General features: G+C 38.3%; 2 protein-coding genes across 3 annotated transcripts; one reads left to right on the top strand and one right to left on the bottom strand.

The window, feature by feature from the left end:
* The first annotated feature begins 711 nt into the window (after positions 1-711).
* LOC119728539 (vascular endothelial growth factor A-like) lies at positions 712-10,756 on the top strand. 2 transcript variants are annotated; one of them, XM_038200819.1, is made up of 8 exons: positions 712-1,511; positions 2,632-2,707; positions 3,803-4,027; positions 4,852-4,932; positions 5,209-5,390; positions 6,268-6,515; positions 9,114-9,224; positions 9,428-10,756. In XM_038200819.1, the coding sequence occupies exons 1-8, from the start codon at positions 1,398-1,400 to the stop codon at positions 9,447-9,449; spliced, it is 1,059 nt and encodes a 352-aa protein (XP_038056747.1). In that variant the 5' UTR covers positions 712-1,397; the 3' UTR covers positions 9,450-10,756. The 2 variants fall into 2 exon arrangements, with proteins under 2 accessions (XP_038056747.1, XP_038056748.1); XM_038200820.1 differs by lacking the exon at positions 4,852-4,932 and having other exon boundaries at positions 714-1,511.
* A 1,113-nt stretch (positions 10,757-11,869) lies between these two features.
* On the bottom strand, positions 11,870-17,679 carry LOC119728786 (cyclin-G2-like). The gene is made up of 8 exons (XM_038201181.1): positions 17,572-17,679; positions 16,829-17,010; positions 16,365-16,502; positions 16,105-16,179; positions 15,351-15,617; positions 14,615-14,734; positions 13,232-13,446; positions 11,870-12,444 (listed from the first exon to the last, which is right to left on the bottom strand). The coding sequence occupies exons 2-8, from the start codon at positions 16,931-16,933 to the stop codon at positions 12,225-12,227; spliced, it is 1,140 nt and encodes a 379-aa protein (XP_038057109.1). The 5' UTR covers positions 16,934-17,010; positions 17,572-17,679; the 3' UTR covers positions 11,870-12,224.
* Between the last annotated feature and the right edge of the window lie 356 nt (positions 17,680-18,035).

Genomic DNA, 18,035 nt, shown 5'->3' with positions numbered 1-18,035 from the left:
CGAACTAAAATAATCGCAACGAACAAAATGCATTAAATTGAAACCATGTGGTATAAAAAGTAAACGACTTAATGGGGTTGAATTCGCAGGGGGCATTCCGTGTGCCTCGCGTCCTGGAGGGGCATAACAATGGCTTTTTAAATAAAACCCCATTGGCCTAGAGCGGGTGGTCCCCAGCCCACCCTCTCCCAGTTACTGCTTGCCAAGAGAAGGCTCGGAGACCCTTTAGCAGATGGCAAAAATATTGTCCTGGACTCATTGTGTTTGAAAATAAGGGTTGAACCATGGAGGAATTCCTTCCTCCATGGTTGAACTGTACTATTCATTATGCGTGGCCATCAACTTGATCATGGAGGAACTAAAACTTCCGTAACAAATCTATTAATTTCTATTTAACACAAAGGCTGATAATATCCGCAAACGTTCAAAGGAAAACATGTGGTGCTGTAATCATTTCATAATTGGATTAAACCTCAAAATGCCACCGCCGATCTTGAGTGACTGGCAGAACAGCCACGAGCCTCCGTGTGCACATTAAAGATCAAATAACCCGATACTATTGAGGGGGTTTTGGTCCAAAAGGGACTTCCCCTAAGTTGAGGTACCAACCACCGATATAATGTTCCAAACCAACACGTGGGTCCGTTTAACACCTCCAACTCGGGGAGGTAATTGATGTTCTTGCGGTTTCAGCTGAATCACCACGTAAAAGTAGAACATCGCCCGCAAATCGGTTGGGACATCCCCCAAATTAAGACCCTGATTCACCGAAAGCTACATTCTTGCGTGCTGGTGACTCGTCGGGAAAATACCACCCACTTTCCGTACACGCACTTTTGGAAATATGGTTTAACAATGATGTCAAAAAACTGGACGTGGTTTCTGCGTTAATGGTTTCCTTGACCACAACGCAAAGGAAGCTGACAAATTCTACTATTGACGACTATGTGCACAAATCCAGGAAGGGAACTAAGTATATAAACACGTGTTGCAGACATTCGTCCATGGAAAATGCCTCATTTCTGGCATCGGCGTTGTTTTATTCCTATCGCGAGTCCCGACCGCATTTCAAATTGAGCGTGGCATCAACAAGTGTTGATGAGACACAATACTTCACCACGTGATTCAGATTTATTCAACCAGGGACGCATGAAGCTAACAGTGAATCACCAAGCAAATTAACAATCGGTGAAACTTTAAAAGTTCCACGGCTAACTGAAAAAAAATTCAGTGGTCCCGTTTTCCACTGAAAGGTTTTACCTAGAAAACCCCGAGCCCGAGTTGGAAGTGCAGTGAACTCAACTAAGCGCACATACGCTCAAGTGTTTGTCTTCTGGGCAAGTTTGTGTGTTACTTTTCAGCGGTGGGCAAGGGTTGATCATAACAGTGCGGTCAGAATGGATAATGCGGTTACGTGTATTGCTAATTGCATCAAATGGTTGCCTCGTGTGGTGATGGTCTGGGTAGCGTTGGCGGCTATGTACCTCCAGATAAACGCTCTTCCTTCACAGGTGAGTTCTAATTTATAACTTTATGGTCAGGAGTTTTATTTGGTGCAACTTTTCTTTACGATATTTCGTAGCAAACTTTGAACACTTGTATTGTACGGCACTGTATATGTCGTGACAGTTGTGTTACGCATGCACAAAGGCAGAATTCTAGTACAGGTGTCAACACGTGTTTACAGGTGCTTACACCTGTCTCGCCTGAATCATGTCATCAACATTGTTGATTGATTAATTGATTGATCCTTTGCACTTATTAAGCATTTTTTTCTTGGACTAAAATGAAATATGTGAATCTTTAATGGATGCCATCGTTTTACGAGTAGGCCTATTGTGCTTTATTATGTGTACAATTTTCCTGTAAAATTCATCTTGATTGTCTGAAACTTTTGAATACGGCGATAAATTGAAAAGGTGCTTGTATGTGCACTGACCCAAATTTGTGTTTATAACGAGACAACTGCACAGCACTGAAGAGTGTTTTCCACATGCATTTCTGACAAACGGCAGAAAGTGTGGCAATAGAGGCTAATTTCAATAACCCAGCAGGAATCCTTTGTGAGAGATTGGCCGAAGCTCAGAGGACCCCATCGAATAGAATGACCTGGCTTTCACTGAATTGCAACTTCCAAGAAAAAGGAAGGAATTATACACAATTATTTTTAACTTGCAGAAGGTTGTTTTGCTGTTTCAGTGTAATACATTTATAGGCTGGTAGTATTCCTTTCTCTTTGGATTAATTTGAAGACCAAGACAGTGTAACCATATTCCTGAACCAGGTTGCAAAGGATGTGACTTGGAAGAGTTTATCCTTATGGCTTATATTATTTAAGAGGGGATCCTGGGAAAGTTGGGAAAGAAAACTTTCTTTTTACCTTCTGTTGTTTTTCAAACACTTGTCAAACTTTTTTTTACCCCCCCCCCCCACATTGCAAAAAGAAATGAACGATAAGTAGTTTTAAAAAATTTTGATACAACTGGAACATTTTGATTTTCAATGGAAAACTTAGGGAAGGTAATTTTTTTTTGAGAAACGCCCTATTTAAAAAAAAAACACAGACCGGGATCTAAACAGTCACAACCGCAGGGTGAATACATTCTAATTGGTGTACCGTTGGTCTTACAGATCCCTCCATCACTGACATATGGAATGATGCAAGTCAAGACAATTGAAGACCTTCTACAGTTTCTGGATCAACAAGGTATGTACATCTCATCAGTTCTGATATATAAGAATATTGTACAACCAGCAGTATATATTGTGAAGAAGAATTATTTAATTTCCTGGCCCAGCCTGTTGTTGGCACTATAGAGATGTAGTAGTTGACATTACTCAATATGCCTTTTCATAAAAATGAGAAACTGACTCAATTTTTATTTGTCGGCCTTCGATGTTATATCTTGAAGGAATTACAATTTAATTTGCAATTAAATACAATAATTCTTTCCGTTGAGCTATTCATGTCTCCAGTGCAGAAATAAAAGTCATATTTCTCCCATATTTAAATGAACTGAGGTACAATTGACCTACTTATGTCAGGATCCATACTTGTCTTTTCCTGTCCCGATATCCTGTCTATACAGACATTGCTAGACTGTAGATAGCTTTTATAATCAACCGTTATGATGGCATTTTGGTATTTTGCCAAGACATACTTTCCTGAATTTATTTTTCCTGTTAATTGTCTGTGTAGTTGTCAATGCAGATGAAAGTATCCTTCTATATAAGTGTCATATATCTGTTGTAAAGGGATAAGGGAAAAGCAGGAACAAAGTTGCCAAATGCTGAGTACAGAAAAAAACGCTCATTTACATATCCAGGAAGCTGAAATCCTTTAATCAAAGTTTAATGTGGACACTAAAAATCGGATAAGTGAATGAGTGAAATTCATTCAATCTCATTTTTACTCAAGTTTTATCTGGATTAATTCTCTTTTGGGGGAGTATTTCCATCAAAACATAGAGTGATTTTCACTCTATATCCTCTAAATAGTCCCTATATTCACTCTTTGAAATTGAGAGTACTATTGCAAATAAAGTTAAGAAATAAACCTAAAGTATGATACATCTGTGATTTTTACTTTATGTAGAACCGCCTTGTATTTAAAGGATGACTCAATTTGTTATGCAATGTATGTATCTATTTATCGTGGTCCCTGAACAATCCAGGGTCCTCTTCATTCTGACAACCTTGAAAAACGTAACCATTTCCTGAAAAAACAGAAACTCCAGTTTTGATCGATGATGTAATACAACTAATTAATGGACATCGCGTGCCATTTTTCATCTATTCATAGCCAAACAAGTCATACCTGGCCAAGACAAAAACTTTGGCTGGGAATTTCTGGAAGAGAAACTGGACTCGGGAGTCACCGACGATGAGGACGAAGATGACGATGACGACGACGGGGATGATGACCATGACGGAGATGACAGTGGATCTGATGGCAGACATAAACCAGTGCCGTCTGTGTTATCAGACCACGGCCCTTCCAAAACCAAGCTCACTCCTGTACAGTTCTGTAAGTATTCAATACAATTGCCTTGTTAAAGGGAATATACATCATTTGCTTTTGCTGTAATTTTCAAATGGATGGAACTGGGGGGTTGGAAATATATAGCAAATATAGTTACACTGACTTTTTTGAGGTTTTGGGTTCGAAAATGCTATAAAAACCAAGAAAAACAATCATTTTCCTGTAGTCTGGTTCCCTGACTCCATATAAGAAGAAACAGAGCAGTTTACATACATTGGGGAATTGTAAGGTCAGGGAACCAGTCTAGCTGGCTCGTACCCGTTCATAGGTTTGTAATCGATTGCAAACAAGTGCGATTGTCAATTGGGGTCAGTATTTGAAAAAAAGCCAGTTTTTTCCAATGCTGATCGGCCGATCAGCATTGGAAAAATACCACTTTTCTTGAAAATGACAGTATACCAGGTGCCATGATTTTACAGGATGCTTTACACTGTCATTCACTAACACTCCAGCAAGGTATTTCAAAATGATTTGGTAGTTTTATTTTTTGATGTTTGCAAATGTTGTATTTTCCCTTTAACATCTTAACTTCTGAAGACTTAACAAGTTAATTCCTTGATTTCAAATTTCATGAACTTCAACAAATTTAATGAACCTGTTCAATCGGTTTCACAGTCTTCAATCTTTCTTTTTCTTTTTTTCTGAAAACTCTGTGAGGATTGGTAAGCTTGACTTCTCTTAATTTTCAATATTTTTCGGGTCTTTTGTTTTCTAAATAATCTTTCTAAACTCTGTTAGGGCTTATGATCACTCTAATTCTACCAACAAAATACCAAAGTTAATCGATTTTTTTCCCAACAAATTGTCAGCTTCCGCAGACAGTAATAGAAGACCTGTTCAGGAAATTGCCCATGCAAATAGCGACCAGTCCTCACTGGGTTTCAAAATAAGTAAGTAGACAAGACAGAATTTAATAAGAATAAAATAGCCAAAAAAAGTCAAAATAGACAAAAAATGAGTTATCAACTGGAAAAATCTAATTATTCGAATTGTTATACATATAACGATAATGAACAGTTGATTTTTAAAATAATCGGTATTGAATTCTTGAAGTCAAATTTTGACTTTAAATGCCAATTCAGTTTTTCTTAAAAAAACCCACATAGTTAATACATTATATAAATATATTCCTTTTCCACCACATGCTTGTTCTTGATTTTGTTCAGCTGATGTAGCACCCCTCCCCGGCTGTATCCCCAGAGAAACGGTGGTTCAAGTCCTCCCCGATGCCAGCGAGTCACAGGTGATGTACTGGCCGGGTTGTGTGACCGTCAAACGCTGCGGAGGTTGCTGCAATAGCGATCTTCATGAATGCCAGCCAACCAGATCAGAAATTATACAAGTTAAGGTAGGAGAACAAGTTACCATTGGGAGAAGGGGTGTGAAGTTTTCAGTTGAACACAGAAATTGACTGGAGCAGGGTTTGAACCTCCAATTACCGTTCTGGTGCTCTACCGACTGAGCTATCGAGCCATGGTTCCCCATTTTGTCAATGTCCTTGTTCAAGGGGTGCTAGTCAGAAGCCATAAACCTGTATACACCATGTAGCCAGGGATCACGCCCAAAGTCACGATACCAGCAACATTAGCAATGCTGCAAACCTGGGAAACAGCAAATGGTTTATTTGTAGGCCTAAAGTATGTTACAAGAAGGACATTTTTCCCCAAAAACTTTGATCTCCTAAATCCTTTTACTTGTGTAGCTCATCTTAAAAAGAAAAATTTAATATCTCTTTCCCCAAGCTTTTTGGCAAAAGTATAAAAGAGGGACCAATGTGTATGAACGAAATGGAGATAAAACCCTCCTCTTCATCCCTGTCGTGATTTGTTATAAGGATCTCATCAGTCAGCTGACAGCAGGGTTTGAGGTCGAGTGGATAAGACGTCTGCACTAGTTCTCAAAAGCTTGCAGTACCTCTCTTATTATCAGATTGGAATTGCCCAGTTGTTTCCAGCAAGCTAGTGGTTGAGTGGTTCGCAGACATCTGCACTACTAAGCAGTTTTTATTACAAGCTCTTAAACCCTTGGCTATATTGGATTCTTATCTGCCAACCGACCCAGGCAAGCTCAGTAGTCAGGGTGTTAAAACATCTGCACTAATAAGCAGTTTTTCTTACAATCTCTAAGAAAGTACCGAGCTTCCAGCGATTATAACAGTACGTGGGTGTGAAGGACATGCCTAAACTCTTTTCTTTTCTTTGGGTGCATTTTGTTGCATTATCCAGGTTGTCCGAATGGAATACACCCCGCGAGCCAGCCGCTTTTTCCACTACGACGGCGTGGTGGCTAAGAACATGACCAATCACACGGAGTGTAGCTGCCAATGCAAGATTAAGCCAGAGGATTGTGACCCGGCCACCCAGGTCCATAATAACTGCCAGTGCCAGTGTAGGAAGTTTGTCACTTGCCCGGCAGGAAAGCGGTGGGATCCTATTAGGTGTCAGTGTTTATGCTCCGCTTCGCAACAAGAAAGGTACAAATTTAAAAGCGTTATCAAAGCAGTGGCTGTGATTTCAGCTTTTGCTTCAACTTGGAGGACTTATGGTTAAAGGGAATATACAACATTTGCAAACATTGGAAAACAAAACTACCAAGTTTTTACAAAATACCTTAATAGGATGTAAATGAAAGTCTAAAGCATCCTGTAAAATTATGGCACCTGGTGTGAAGTCATTTTCAAGAAAAGTGGTATGTTGTATAAATTTCCAACGGTGGTCAGCTGACCACCGTTGGAAAAACCTAACTATTTTTCAACTACTGCTCCAAATTTACCTTTTTTTCAGTCCAAATTTTGTTTGCTATTGGTTACATGTTCATGAACGGGTGCAGGCCAGCTAGACTGGCTTCCTTACCTTACAATTTTCGGGCATCAATAAATTGATTCATTTCATCTTTAGTGGAGTCAGAAACCAGACTACTTGAACATTTTTGTTTTTCTGTTTTTCCAGCATTTTCGCACACAAAACTTCAAACTTGTCAGTGTAACAGTATTTGATCTATTATACTAACCCCTCAAATAGTTCATTTCTGAAAATTACAGCAAAAGCCAATGATGTACATTCCCTTTAATGCTCTACTTCAAGACCATAAAATAATGTAACATGAGAATAATTTTATTTTTTGCGGGGGGGGGGGGGGGGGGGGGTGTTTAAGATATTCAGGGCTCTGCACATTCAGCAGTGTAGCAAGAATTTTTTTCATGGGAGGTGGGGATTGAAGCTGGAGCAGAGTGAGACGAAGCCACACCCACATACAGCACACAAATTCTGGAATTTGTATTCCTGTGGAGACATTTCTTTGTTCTCGTGTAGTAAAGTTTTCGAGTTTGAAATTGAAGTTTCAAAATGCTCTTATTTTAACCAGAATTAATTTCCTGGGCTGAAATTTGGACTAAATATCCCTTTTCTAAAACTCTTCCATTTGCGACGGATCAACCTACCTTGGAAATTCCTAGTTTTTGAGTAAAATCCATATATCTATTTCGTGAAATTCTTGTGGAGACGTATTCATCTATAGAAATGTTCTTCTGGAGACGTATACAATCTTTTGTTCCCTATTGTGTTCATGTCTCCGTAAGGTAGTAAATTCCAGCACACCCTGTGCATGATGGGTGTGTGTAGATAGCCCATTGATAGATGTGTGACTACACTCCCTTCTTTCGCCCATCCATTTCCCTCTCCTCCCTTTTTGATTTTTTTTTTCGGAGGGTGGTTTTTTTTTTGTGTGGGGGGAGCATATGTGGGGGTGTTTAAACAAAATAGCTTAGAAAAAATAAACTAGTACAATGTTGTCAAATGGTACTAGAATGCAACTAGTTAAAATTTTGACCTGAGCACATTTATCCACTTTTGTCTGAATAAACTTTGTAAAAAAAAATACCATTCACAAAACAGATTGTCCTTGACTATAATTGAACATAAAAATGGATATTTTCAAAAAGAATTTCTTTCCACATATATCTCTTGAACAGCAAGGCACACAAACTAATAAACATGTCACATCTGTTAAGACATTTTAATCCATGGATACAAATTCAACATGTACACCTGTTAACAGGTCACAATAAAAATATATTGCCTTCAGACGACCTCTATTTTATTACCTAGCCCCCAAGAACACTTCACACATAAGCCAACCTTTCAACCATCAGTAAGATCATGAATTCTATCAACTTTTCCAACTTGAGCTTCACCAAAAGTTCAAAACCTTTTCCAGTTAACCCTTGCACTCAGGGGACGCTCCTCTAGCAGTGCCGGCCAGTGGGTTGTTTGACAGATGTGCGTAAATCGAGCATCAAATTGGGTCGATTGTCTGTGTGCTCTATTGACCCACACCCCAGCAACCTTTGACATTACTCATTCTTTTTACCGGATACAAGACTTTTGGTGGGCCCTTTCTGATATTTATGCATTTATTTCTAGAGAACAATCCACTCTGATTGTATTCAAGCAGTTGTAACTTAACAGCTTTGGCAGTTAAGTTGGAAAAAGGACAAAACAGAACAAAATGTTCAATTTCATCCTAATTTTATTATTTATAGGTCTTGCAGTTTGCCCTTCTTTGCAGGAATATAACTTCCCATGAGCATTTTGCAGTGTCCTCCACTTTAATTTCCAAAACTAATTCACTTATAACTTCTACCTTGACCAGGTGTGATCGAAATAAAAACAAGTCTGATTTCTTTTCTTTCATGGGTAAAGCAATGTCATTCACAGATGAACAAAACTTTACTTTTAAGTTACTTTGTAAATTGTATAGCTCTAAAGTTTTCGTTTCTTTGGTAGACATGTAAAAACTTCATGAAGCCTAACTTTTTTGCAGAATTGGATTGGGAATTTAAAACCTTTCCTATAGAATATCCCCCCAAACCCCCCCCCCAAAAAAACCCCCCCAAAAACCCCCAAAACTAGCAAACAAACCAAATTATTTTTTTTCACAAATGTAAACCCTGAATGTTTGAAATTTTGGGGAGTTTTAGTTTATCAAAGAAACATAATAATTGTGATGCAAGCTGCAACAATATAAGTAATGAAAAATAATCATCTCAAGTCTTCCATTTCTCCTTCTGCAGAGGATGTCTGAGAAGACAAGAGTGGAACCAAGACTCCTGTACATGTACATGTAGGAAGGATCTAGTAGCAAGCTGCAGGGCACCATACTGGTTCAACTATAGACGATGCAGGTAGGTGTTCATTGGCAACTTTTAAAATATTTGATAAAACAATTCTTGTATTTGTATTTAACTTTTCTGAGTTCTCTTTCTCCTCTCTTCATTTGTTTATAAGATTTATAAAGTACATGTATCTCTTTAAAAAAAAACACCACAAAGTTTGAAAACTGTGAAACATTTCTTCAAGATATTCCTGTTTGATCTCTCCCTCTCAGGTGTCAAAGAAGATCAACATGAAACTGTTGAATACTTGCTACTGAATGAACAGGAATATGCGGATGTCTCAATAGGACATGAAGAAGTTGAAACAGGCCAGTATGATTGTAGCCATATTTGGAGAGGTTATCTCTATTAGGTGCATCGGCCAGAATAAACAAGTAAATTATTTTGTCATTAACTCAGAAAAAAATGTCAGTAATGTCACTTTCATTGTCAGTATAATATGGGAAATAGTTATCTAGGTTATTGGAAATTTCAGCTCAGGTTAAGTAAGTTTGACAAAATGCCAAGTAAATTGATTTTGAGGAAGTTTATTAAAACACTTCTCAGAAATATTAAAAATACACCGAGTACCTCGATAAACTCCAGTTAAACCCTTTTTCATTTTTTTTGCCTTTAGACATGTTAAACCTTCAGAAATTGCCAATTAGGTAAAATTTGGACGTACTTAAAACTACATGTTATACAGTTAATTTATCTGTTGTAAAAAAAGTCTTCCAACAGTGTATTCATGTAATATTATATTTTATTTTGTATGTATTCTTAACAGAGCTTTTTAAATAACTGTAAATAGATGTGTATAAGCTGGGCTCTGTACAATTTTGTAAAAAAAAGGTACATCTGAAAGTGACATTTTTACTAAGTAGTAGAATTTGAGGAGAAGCAGGGAGATTTTACATTGTTTGACTCACTTCTCTAAACAAAATTCTGAATTATGAAAATAACAAATTTGGTGGGCCTAATTAATTAAACTTTTGTAAATTTTAACTTGTGAATTAACATACAGGGTCTGTTGGGATTTTTAGAGGTACAGTCGACTTGTCCTGATTACTGTAACACTAGGTTAAAAACAGTACTGAATAAAAATATGTTTGTATGACAGGTTTATAAAAATCCCAAGCTCTTAATTCCATCTTAGGAATAGCTCTTAGGCCTAATTTCTCCAATTTTGACAAAAGACATGGTCTTGACAACTGTATTTGCAAAAACATTGATTTTATGAAGCCACTTGACTCTGACTGCAAGTATAAGTAGGTCAGCTAGAACAAACCCTTGTTTCACCTCTAAGGTGAAAAGCAAGTGAAAGTTTTATGTCAAGGTGACAGATTTATTGCGGCCGTTTCTGACTTAAAATCGCAGTGGAATTATCCATACCTGTGGAGACAGCGGGAACCATTATATGTAATATTGCTTCTTTTACCATAGGGTGGTAAATTCAACGTACCGTCATATATACTGCTGTCAATTTCTCAAAACAAATAAATCATATTGTTGTCGCACAATTTTACCTATGAATACATGTAGCCATATTCTGTAAAATTTTAGAGCTTTTTTTTATATACATTTACTGAATAAATGTTATGATAAATGATAACGCGAATACAACATATTAAATTAAAAACAGTTTCAATAATTGATGACTTTTCTCATGCATTTGTACATAATTATACTTTAAATAATCTTATCCACTCATTTGAATGCAAATGCTAAGCATGGGGTACTACTAGGTGAACATTTCAGTCAAAGGATACAATAATGTACTTTTTTTTTACCAAGTTAAGGGAAAGTTTTAAAGTTCAAGAAGTACAAGAAATATCACAAGAAATTTGAAACTTGCAACGGGCAATAGTGTTTCTACTCTTAAGGGCTTTTGACCCAAGTTAAACAATTCCTACCAATTTAAAATTCTATGAACAAAATAATATAACATTTTCTTGAAAGATATCATATCTGATTGTAAAAGTGCAATAAGGGTCTGTCATTGAAGAAAAAGAGAAAATGTACCCAAAAACCTCTGATCAAGAGCCAGGAATGAACTTCACTGCAGTAAAACAGAATTCCTGAAACTCTGGTTTCTCAAATCTTGCCCTGACTAGTTAAGGGCAAGGCTGTAGAAATGAGGTCAAGTGCTCTATCTGGAGTATACTTGTAGAGCATCTCTGCAGGGATGCATAAGCGTGTCAGGTCAACAGTTGATCCCAAAACTTTTGTACCTACCACAGAGTTGGACTTAAAGCCAGAGTCCATCATTTGCAGCTATCTCAAAAGTAACTGGTGTAATTATTGTTGAAAAACATACTTTGTTGAAAGATAGTAAGGGGACTAAACTCCCTTTGAAATTATTCTTTCTGGCAAGCTGTCATTTTGAAGAAATCAACGAAAGAAGGCCTTTCCAATGGTGCATCTTAAGAACCACTGTTGGAAATTTCCGTTAGTAGTTCGTTTTTTTATTCGGCGAAGCGTGCGCAAGCGTTGACACGATGCACACGCGCGCGCAGTTGCTATAATTCATCGGATCGGTGCGCGACATCGCGTAGCTGCAATCGGCTCGGTGAGAACGTGTCTCGGACGCTGAATTCAGGCCCAATTCAAAACATGATTCAGCAACTTTTGATTTGAAATCGAGATCCTAGAATATTTTTTTTTCTCGAAATATACAGCTGAAGCTGAGCTGAAACTTCATCAGGTTAGTTGTTCAGCCCCCTTCATTAGATTTTGAACACTTTTGTTGCTTCAAACGAACAAAATGAACAAATTACAAATGACGGACTATACCTTTAAAACGTCACTTTGGGTACAGCATTCCCCCGAAAAAAACATTCTTAAGTTTTCCTATGAGGACTGGCATACTGCACAAGGTGAAAAGCACACCATGGCAGATCAGGTCCCAATTCCCTGCCTAGCATTGTGCATCTCCGGTGACCTCGTTTTTCAATCTTGACCATGGATGACCCATGACCCGGAATAACCCTTGACCCTGGCCACAGTGACCTCACCGAGGTCCCTTGTGGATCACCTCTCTGCATAAGTTTCCCACAGCGGACACAACGCAAGTTTTTCATTCTGGTATCTGAACAACACTGCCTCTTCCCACAGAAGACACCTGTCTCTCTGTAGGCCAACAGAGGGCGCTGTTGCTTCACTTGCTTGTAGCACAGACTCTTTGCTATTGAGGGTAGAAGTGAAGGGAGTCTCGTCACTTGATTGGGAGTCGGTTGTGTCATTCAAAGAACTGATGCACACACAAAAATAATAATAAAAATAGGTATCGTTACGATAGAGAAAAAGTTTGCCTTGCAGCATGTCAGTCAATCATAAAATAATGTTCAACTATCTCCCCAACTTTTTTATTTGTGGATGTTTAAATTAAAAAAAACATGGTCTGTTTTCCTTTCTTTGTGGATGAAGTATGGTACTCAAATCTAAACACGGATTCATTTGTCTTGCATGGACAAAGTAAATCTCCCCAAAATCCAAGATTTTAATAAGAAACATCCGCAGATTTGTAGCAATGGAACTTTGAAACTAAAGTTCATATGAATTCTTTATAATTAGTACTACTTGACAAACAGATATTCTAATGCTCCAAGTTCGGAAAGGCGTTTACGCTGCTCAGTGCTCAACCAATTCCAATTTCAACTGCTGGTCTTTTTGTCTCTTTTATTAATGGCACACAGATTGAAACTACTATATTTGCTTGGATTAGAAGATCAAGTGTTTTGGAGTATGCTTCTGTTTGGGGAGTCAGATTGGTGTAGTGGTTCTTTCCTCGCCTTCCACTTAAGTTCTATGGCCTGGCTTCGATTCCTGCCCTGGTCTACGTGGACTACCTGATTCCATGGGTTGTTTCCCGGAATATTCTTCTGGGGTTTTCCTCCCGTGTTTTAAACTGTAATTCCCCATTGTCTTCTCTGCACAGGTTTCTTCAGGCTTGTGAGCTACAGTGCCTGGGGGCTTTTGATGAATCCTTGGTTTCATTACCAGAACTACATAAATAGATTCTAAATCAAGGCTCTAACCTATCAGACCAGTTGTCATCTGTAACACTCCCCTCGTGTTCAGGAATGGGTGCTAGGGTGCTGGCCAACTGAGCACTGAATCTCAACTGCCTGGCTGTCCGAGACGATATGATCCAACTCAACCTGCTCGTCGGCATCTTGCACTCCGGAGAAGAGTAGGAGGCAAGGAACTCTGACAAGATGGTTTGGCACTCGAGAAGCTCACAGTCTGACATCTGTGGTCAAAATGAACGGGAAACAAGACAAGGCAAGACTAGTAAAACTGGTCCAAAGGAACAAAGAATTCTTTTACAGTTGATTCAGAATGGCTATTCACTGGAAGTCTTTTCATGCATCTTGTCTGCATGATGTGCGGAAGTTAGCCCATGCATTCATTGGCGTTACAGGGTAATCATTTTAGTGCTGCCAGGCTCACACGTGACTGTCATTTAGTGAGTAAGTAATTCTAACCTGAGCCTTTAAAGGGAATATACAACATTTGTAAACATCGAAAAATAAAACTACCAAGTTTTTGCGAAATACCTTAACAGGATGTTGGTAAATGACAGTCTAAAGCATCCTGTAAAATTATGGCACCTGGTATACTGTCATTTTCAAGAAAAGTGGTATTTTTGTATCAATTTCCAACGCTGATCGGCCGATCAGCGTTGGAAACAACTGGCTTTTTTTCAAATACTGGCCCCAATTGACCATTGCACTTGTTTGCAATCGATTACAAACCTATGAACGGGTACGAGCCAGCTAGACTGGTTCCCTGACCTTACAATTCCCCAATGTTTGTAAACTGCTCTGTTTCTTCTTATATGGAGTCAGGGAACCAGACTACAGGAAAATGATCGTTTTTCTTGGTTTTTATAGCATTTTCGAACCCAAAACCTCCAAAAAGTCAGTGTAACTATATTTGCTTTATATTTCCAACCCCCCAATTCCATCCATTTCTGAAAATTACAGCAAAAGCAAATGATGTATATTCCCTTTAAAGTCCACCAGTTTTTGGAGGATTTTGCAGGATTGAGGAAGGTAGAGCCTAAAGCTACTATTCCTTTACATGAGTCTTGAGTCCCTTGAAACTTGGTAAGTACAAAGAGTGTGTCATCGGGTTCCTGCACAGTGGAGGATTTTGTAGGATTGAGGAATGTAGATCCCTGCCACTATATACTTGTCATGGGGCTTTATGCCCGTTTGCAGTTGCAGTACATAGTCTGTTCCATTGGTTTACTGTGCAGTGAAGGATTTCAAAGGATTCCTGAAGATTCCTGTGAAAAATGTTTATATAAGGTGACAAAAAAACAAGAGCTGTCTTTTTTTTGGACAAAAAAACAGGAACTGTCTTTGTTTTTTTGTCATTCAAGCGTGAAGTGACAAGAGTGAGAAATGTCTTACCTTCATGGAGTATTGTAGGCCAGCAACAACTCTGGCCCAGGACATGTGGCTGATGTTGCAGTTGGTTTTGATGAAGTCTGGTAGCTCCGATAACAGTAGCGACATTGCTAGCATGGAGGGCTGAACAGACAAAGGTAATTCTCTAAGTCAAGTACAGCAAATGTGTTTGAAGTCATTCATTGGAATTGAAATCCTTTCTCTAATCTTTCTCTTTCTGCATTCAGTAGTATGAATGATGAACAAGGTATACTTAGGTCTTCAGTGTATATCTGTATGTGATACATGATTGTAGTGTGTGTAAGCTTAGCTAGCCATTGAGGTGCCCCCATCGAGTAGGCCAAGGATTGCCCTCAACAGTTTTGGAGTTCTTTTTTATCACCGACTCCCATTAACAAGCCTGCAACTTTGAGTTTTACACATGATCTCTTGATTGTAAAAAAACACTTATTGATCATTCACAGACAGTCAGCAATTTCTTCCACTTCCTTTGACATGCATTTGTATACAGCCTAGTAAAATGCAGTCAAAGCAAATTCATGTAAACACTGTGATAGTCAAATTCTATATCAATCAACTCCAGTCAAAGCATGGCTGTATCCAATTAAGAAGGGAAATCTGACTGCTAAAAATCTTGACTGCTGTGATGGCATAGCTGCATGCCAGCCAGAGAGGGAGGGTTTTTGTGAAATTATAAAAATTAATAAAAATGGAAACCAGAAGTTTTCCTCCAACCAACCTTAAAAAGCGTCAGAGGAAAATGACACATGCAGGCCTCCAGTTTCCTGGTCATGACCTCCAAGTGGTCCGTCTGCAGTCCAGCGTCCGTACCCAAGATGTCGGACACCACACAGTAGGCGTGGTAGAGTTGCAGGAAGGAGAGAGACGTGGGTGCTTCCATGTCCCAGCCTAGCTTCTGTAGGATAATGTTCTCCATGCGCGCTATGTCCATGGCAGTGCAGCCGCATTGAGTGATGCGAATCAGATCCTCAGGCGACATCACATCCTACAGACAGTAAAAATAAAAGACAGCTCCAAAATTGTATTGCTTAAAAGTCAAAAACGTTTACAGTATTTGAAAATTTATGGGCGCCTTATTTTATTTTCAAGGAAAAGTATAAAAGGGAGACTGGAGAGCAGACTGTAGTTATGCAATTTATTATAAAGGATGAAAACGATTGAGGATGCATTAATTTAAGAATATTCCAATGGATTTTTTAAAAGTTATATGAGGACTTATTTTAGAGAAGTGATACTCAAGCACATTTTACCAGTTTTCGAGCGAAGAAGATACATGCGTTTACATTTGCAGCCTTTTCTTTTCCTTGTGAAAGTAACACGAATATGGTATTTTAGTAAGCTATGTTTCTTAAATAGTGCCTTTTCTTTCTCATTTCAATAACAAATGGCTAAATGTTCAACTTTCTTGACTGAAAAGATTGTCCTCCCAACTTTGTAACTCATTTTTTGGGGGCGGTTTTTGACATTCATACCTGAGAATGTTCCAGCATTTTGACGCTGAGGTAGTAACTGGCAGCAGTCACACACATCAAATGATGAGGCCTTGCCTACCAAAAGGGGGCAAACAAATTCAAAATGATTACATTTCAAGAGATCGAGTGTATGAAATAAAGTATTTTGAGAACAAATACACAAACTGATTTTGTAATGAAAAATATACGCAACTATTAAATTCCAAACTTTTAATTCCACAAAACCTTTCCACTGACAACGTCGCCCATTCTTTACGCACCTTGACAAGTGAGAGGAAACGATCCATCACATTGACGGCCAGGAAGAATGTCTCCGATGACAGGTTGTAGAATCGATTCCAGCTGCGTAGTCGATCAACGAGTGTATTGTGCATGGCTTGAGTAATACTCTCCTCATCCTCAATAACAAGTTAATATTTAAGAAAGAAAAGAGAAATTGAAAAAAATGATCTCTCTACCTTATATCTGTGCAGGAATCTTCTACTTGTCTACTTGTTGAATGGTCGGAAAAATTACTGGGGACACTAACCCTATTAATTTTGATTCATCAATTGTCCATGAATACTTATCCCAACAGTTATCAGTTAGTAACGAGAGTCGAGACAAGTTTAGGAACAAGGGCCGAGGGGAAAGGAAATGGGAAACAAATTTTAAAATCAGTCCCCAAAATTAAAACTCATATTTTGCTTTGTTTCTAACTTTTTGTTAAAAATGCTATTGCTACCTCTGGTATGTTCTGCAGATGTTCAAGATGAGGCTGATAGAAGTCTTGCGCTTCCATGGCAACCTTTATCATTCGCCACAGATGGCTTTTTCCGGTCGGTGACATCTTGAACCAGGTAACGGAGAGTGATGCTCAGTCAGATCATAACACACGCATCATTGTTGTATTAAACACAGCTTCAGCTGAAAAGAAACGAGGCATTTACAAACTTGGCCTTGGTCTGTTTAAATTCTATAATAAAATAATAAAGTGAGAAATTAAGTTTTTATTATAAAGGAAAAGTTATACTCCCCAGTTTACCATGTAGGCTGATGTAAATGGTTTAGCAAAGGTTTTCTTCGAGAAACTTCAGACCACATAAAATTAAAATCATAAAAAAATGGCAATTTAATAATTATATTATGTAAACAAAAGTATAGGCCTATTTCATTTTCAGCACAGCTATCACCTAATTCACATGTTCAAGCTTATCCCGGATACCGTACCTGCCAAAGAAATAAATATTATGTAATGTGATTATCGATGTTTGGGACGCAGTATTAAAAGCCTACGCAGTATTGAGAAAGAGTCTTTGACTGAGTGAGAGTCCCAAATGTTCGGACACCGTACGTACACTAACTTAATAATAGTGCAGTTGCACGGATGCAACACACGAACATCGTTGCTACTGCCACTGGTAAATAATGTTATGTTTCTCGCTTAAAATAATTCGAACACTGCATCAGAACGAACATTTTGTTTACCTTGATCTTGAAGAAATAAGATACAACACCAGTCGCTAATCAAGTAAGTAACAGCATCGGCTCAAATAACGATTTAAATAAAGGTAAACACTGTAGTGTACGCTTTGTCAAATATTGTCGGTTTCAAACTTGGCGCGCAACAACCTCGACCCCGGCCTAAGCTGTTAAAGTGCAGTACGCTACCACTGCCTCTTTGCTGCTATCCGATCCAGCAAGTGCGCAAAAGCGTGTGGAAATGGTAATGCTTTGAGAACATTATTAGAATGATAATGATTTGGGATAAATTCTTTAAAAATAAGGAGGACTAAACATGAACATCACAGTAAGGAGGCTATTTTTGTATTTATCCCATTTGCAATGTCTCTGATAAGATTGTTGCACCACCGAAAATTGGTTTTCCGTAAGTTATTGTCATCGCCCGATTTTGACCGTTTTTTGCCTTTCAAAAGCATGTGAAACTACTG

The sequence above is a fragment of the Patiria miniata genome, unplaced genomic scaffold, assembly GCF_015706575.1.
Source record: "Patiria miniata isolate m_02_andy unplaced genomic scaffold, ASM1570657v1 HiC_scaffold_20, whole genome shotgun sequence".
Lineage (NCBI taxonomy): Eukaryota > Metazoa > Echinodermata > Asteroidea > Valvatida > Asterinidae > Patiria > Patiria miniata.
Note: the sequence above shows the minus strand (reverse complement) of the source record. Positions and strands in the feature narration are given on the sequence as shown.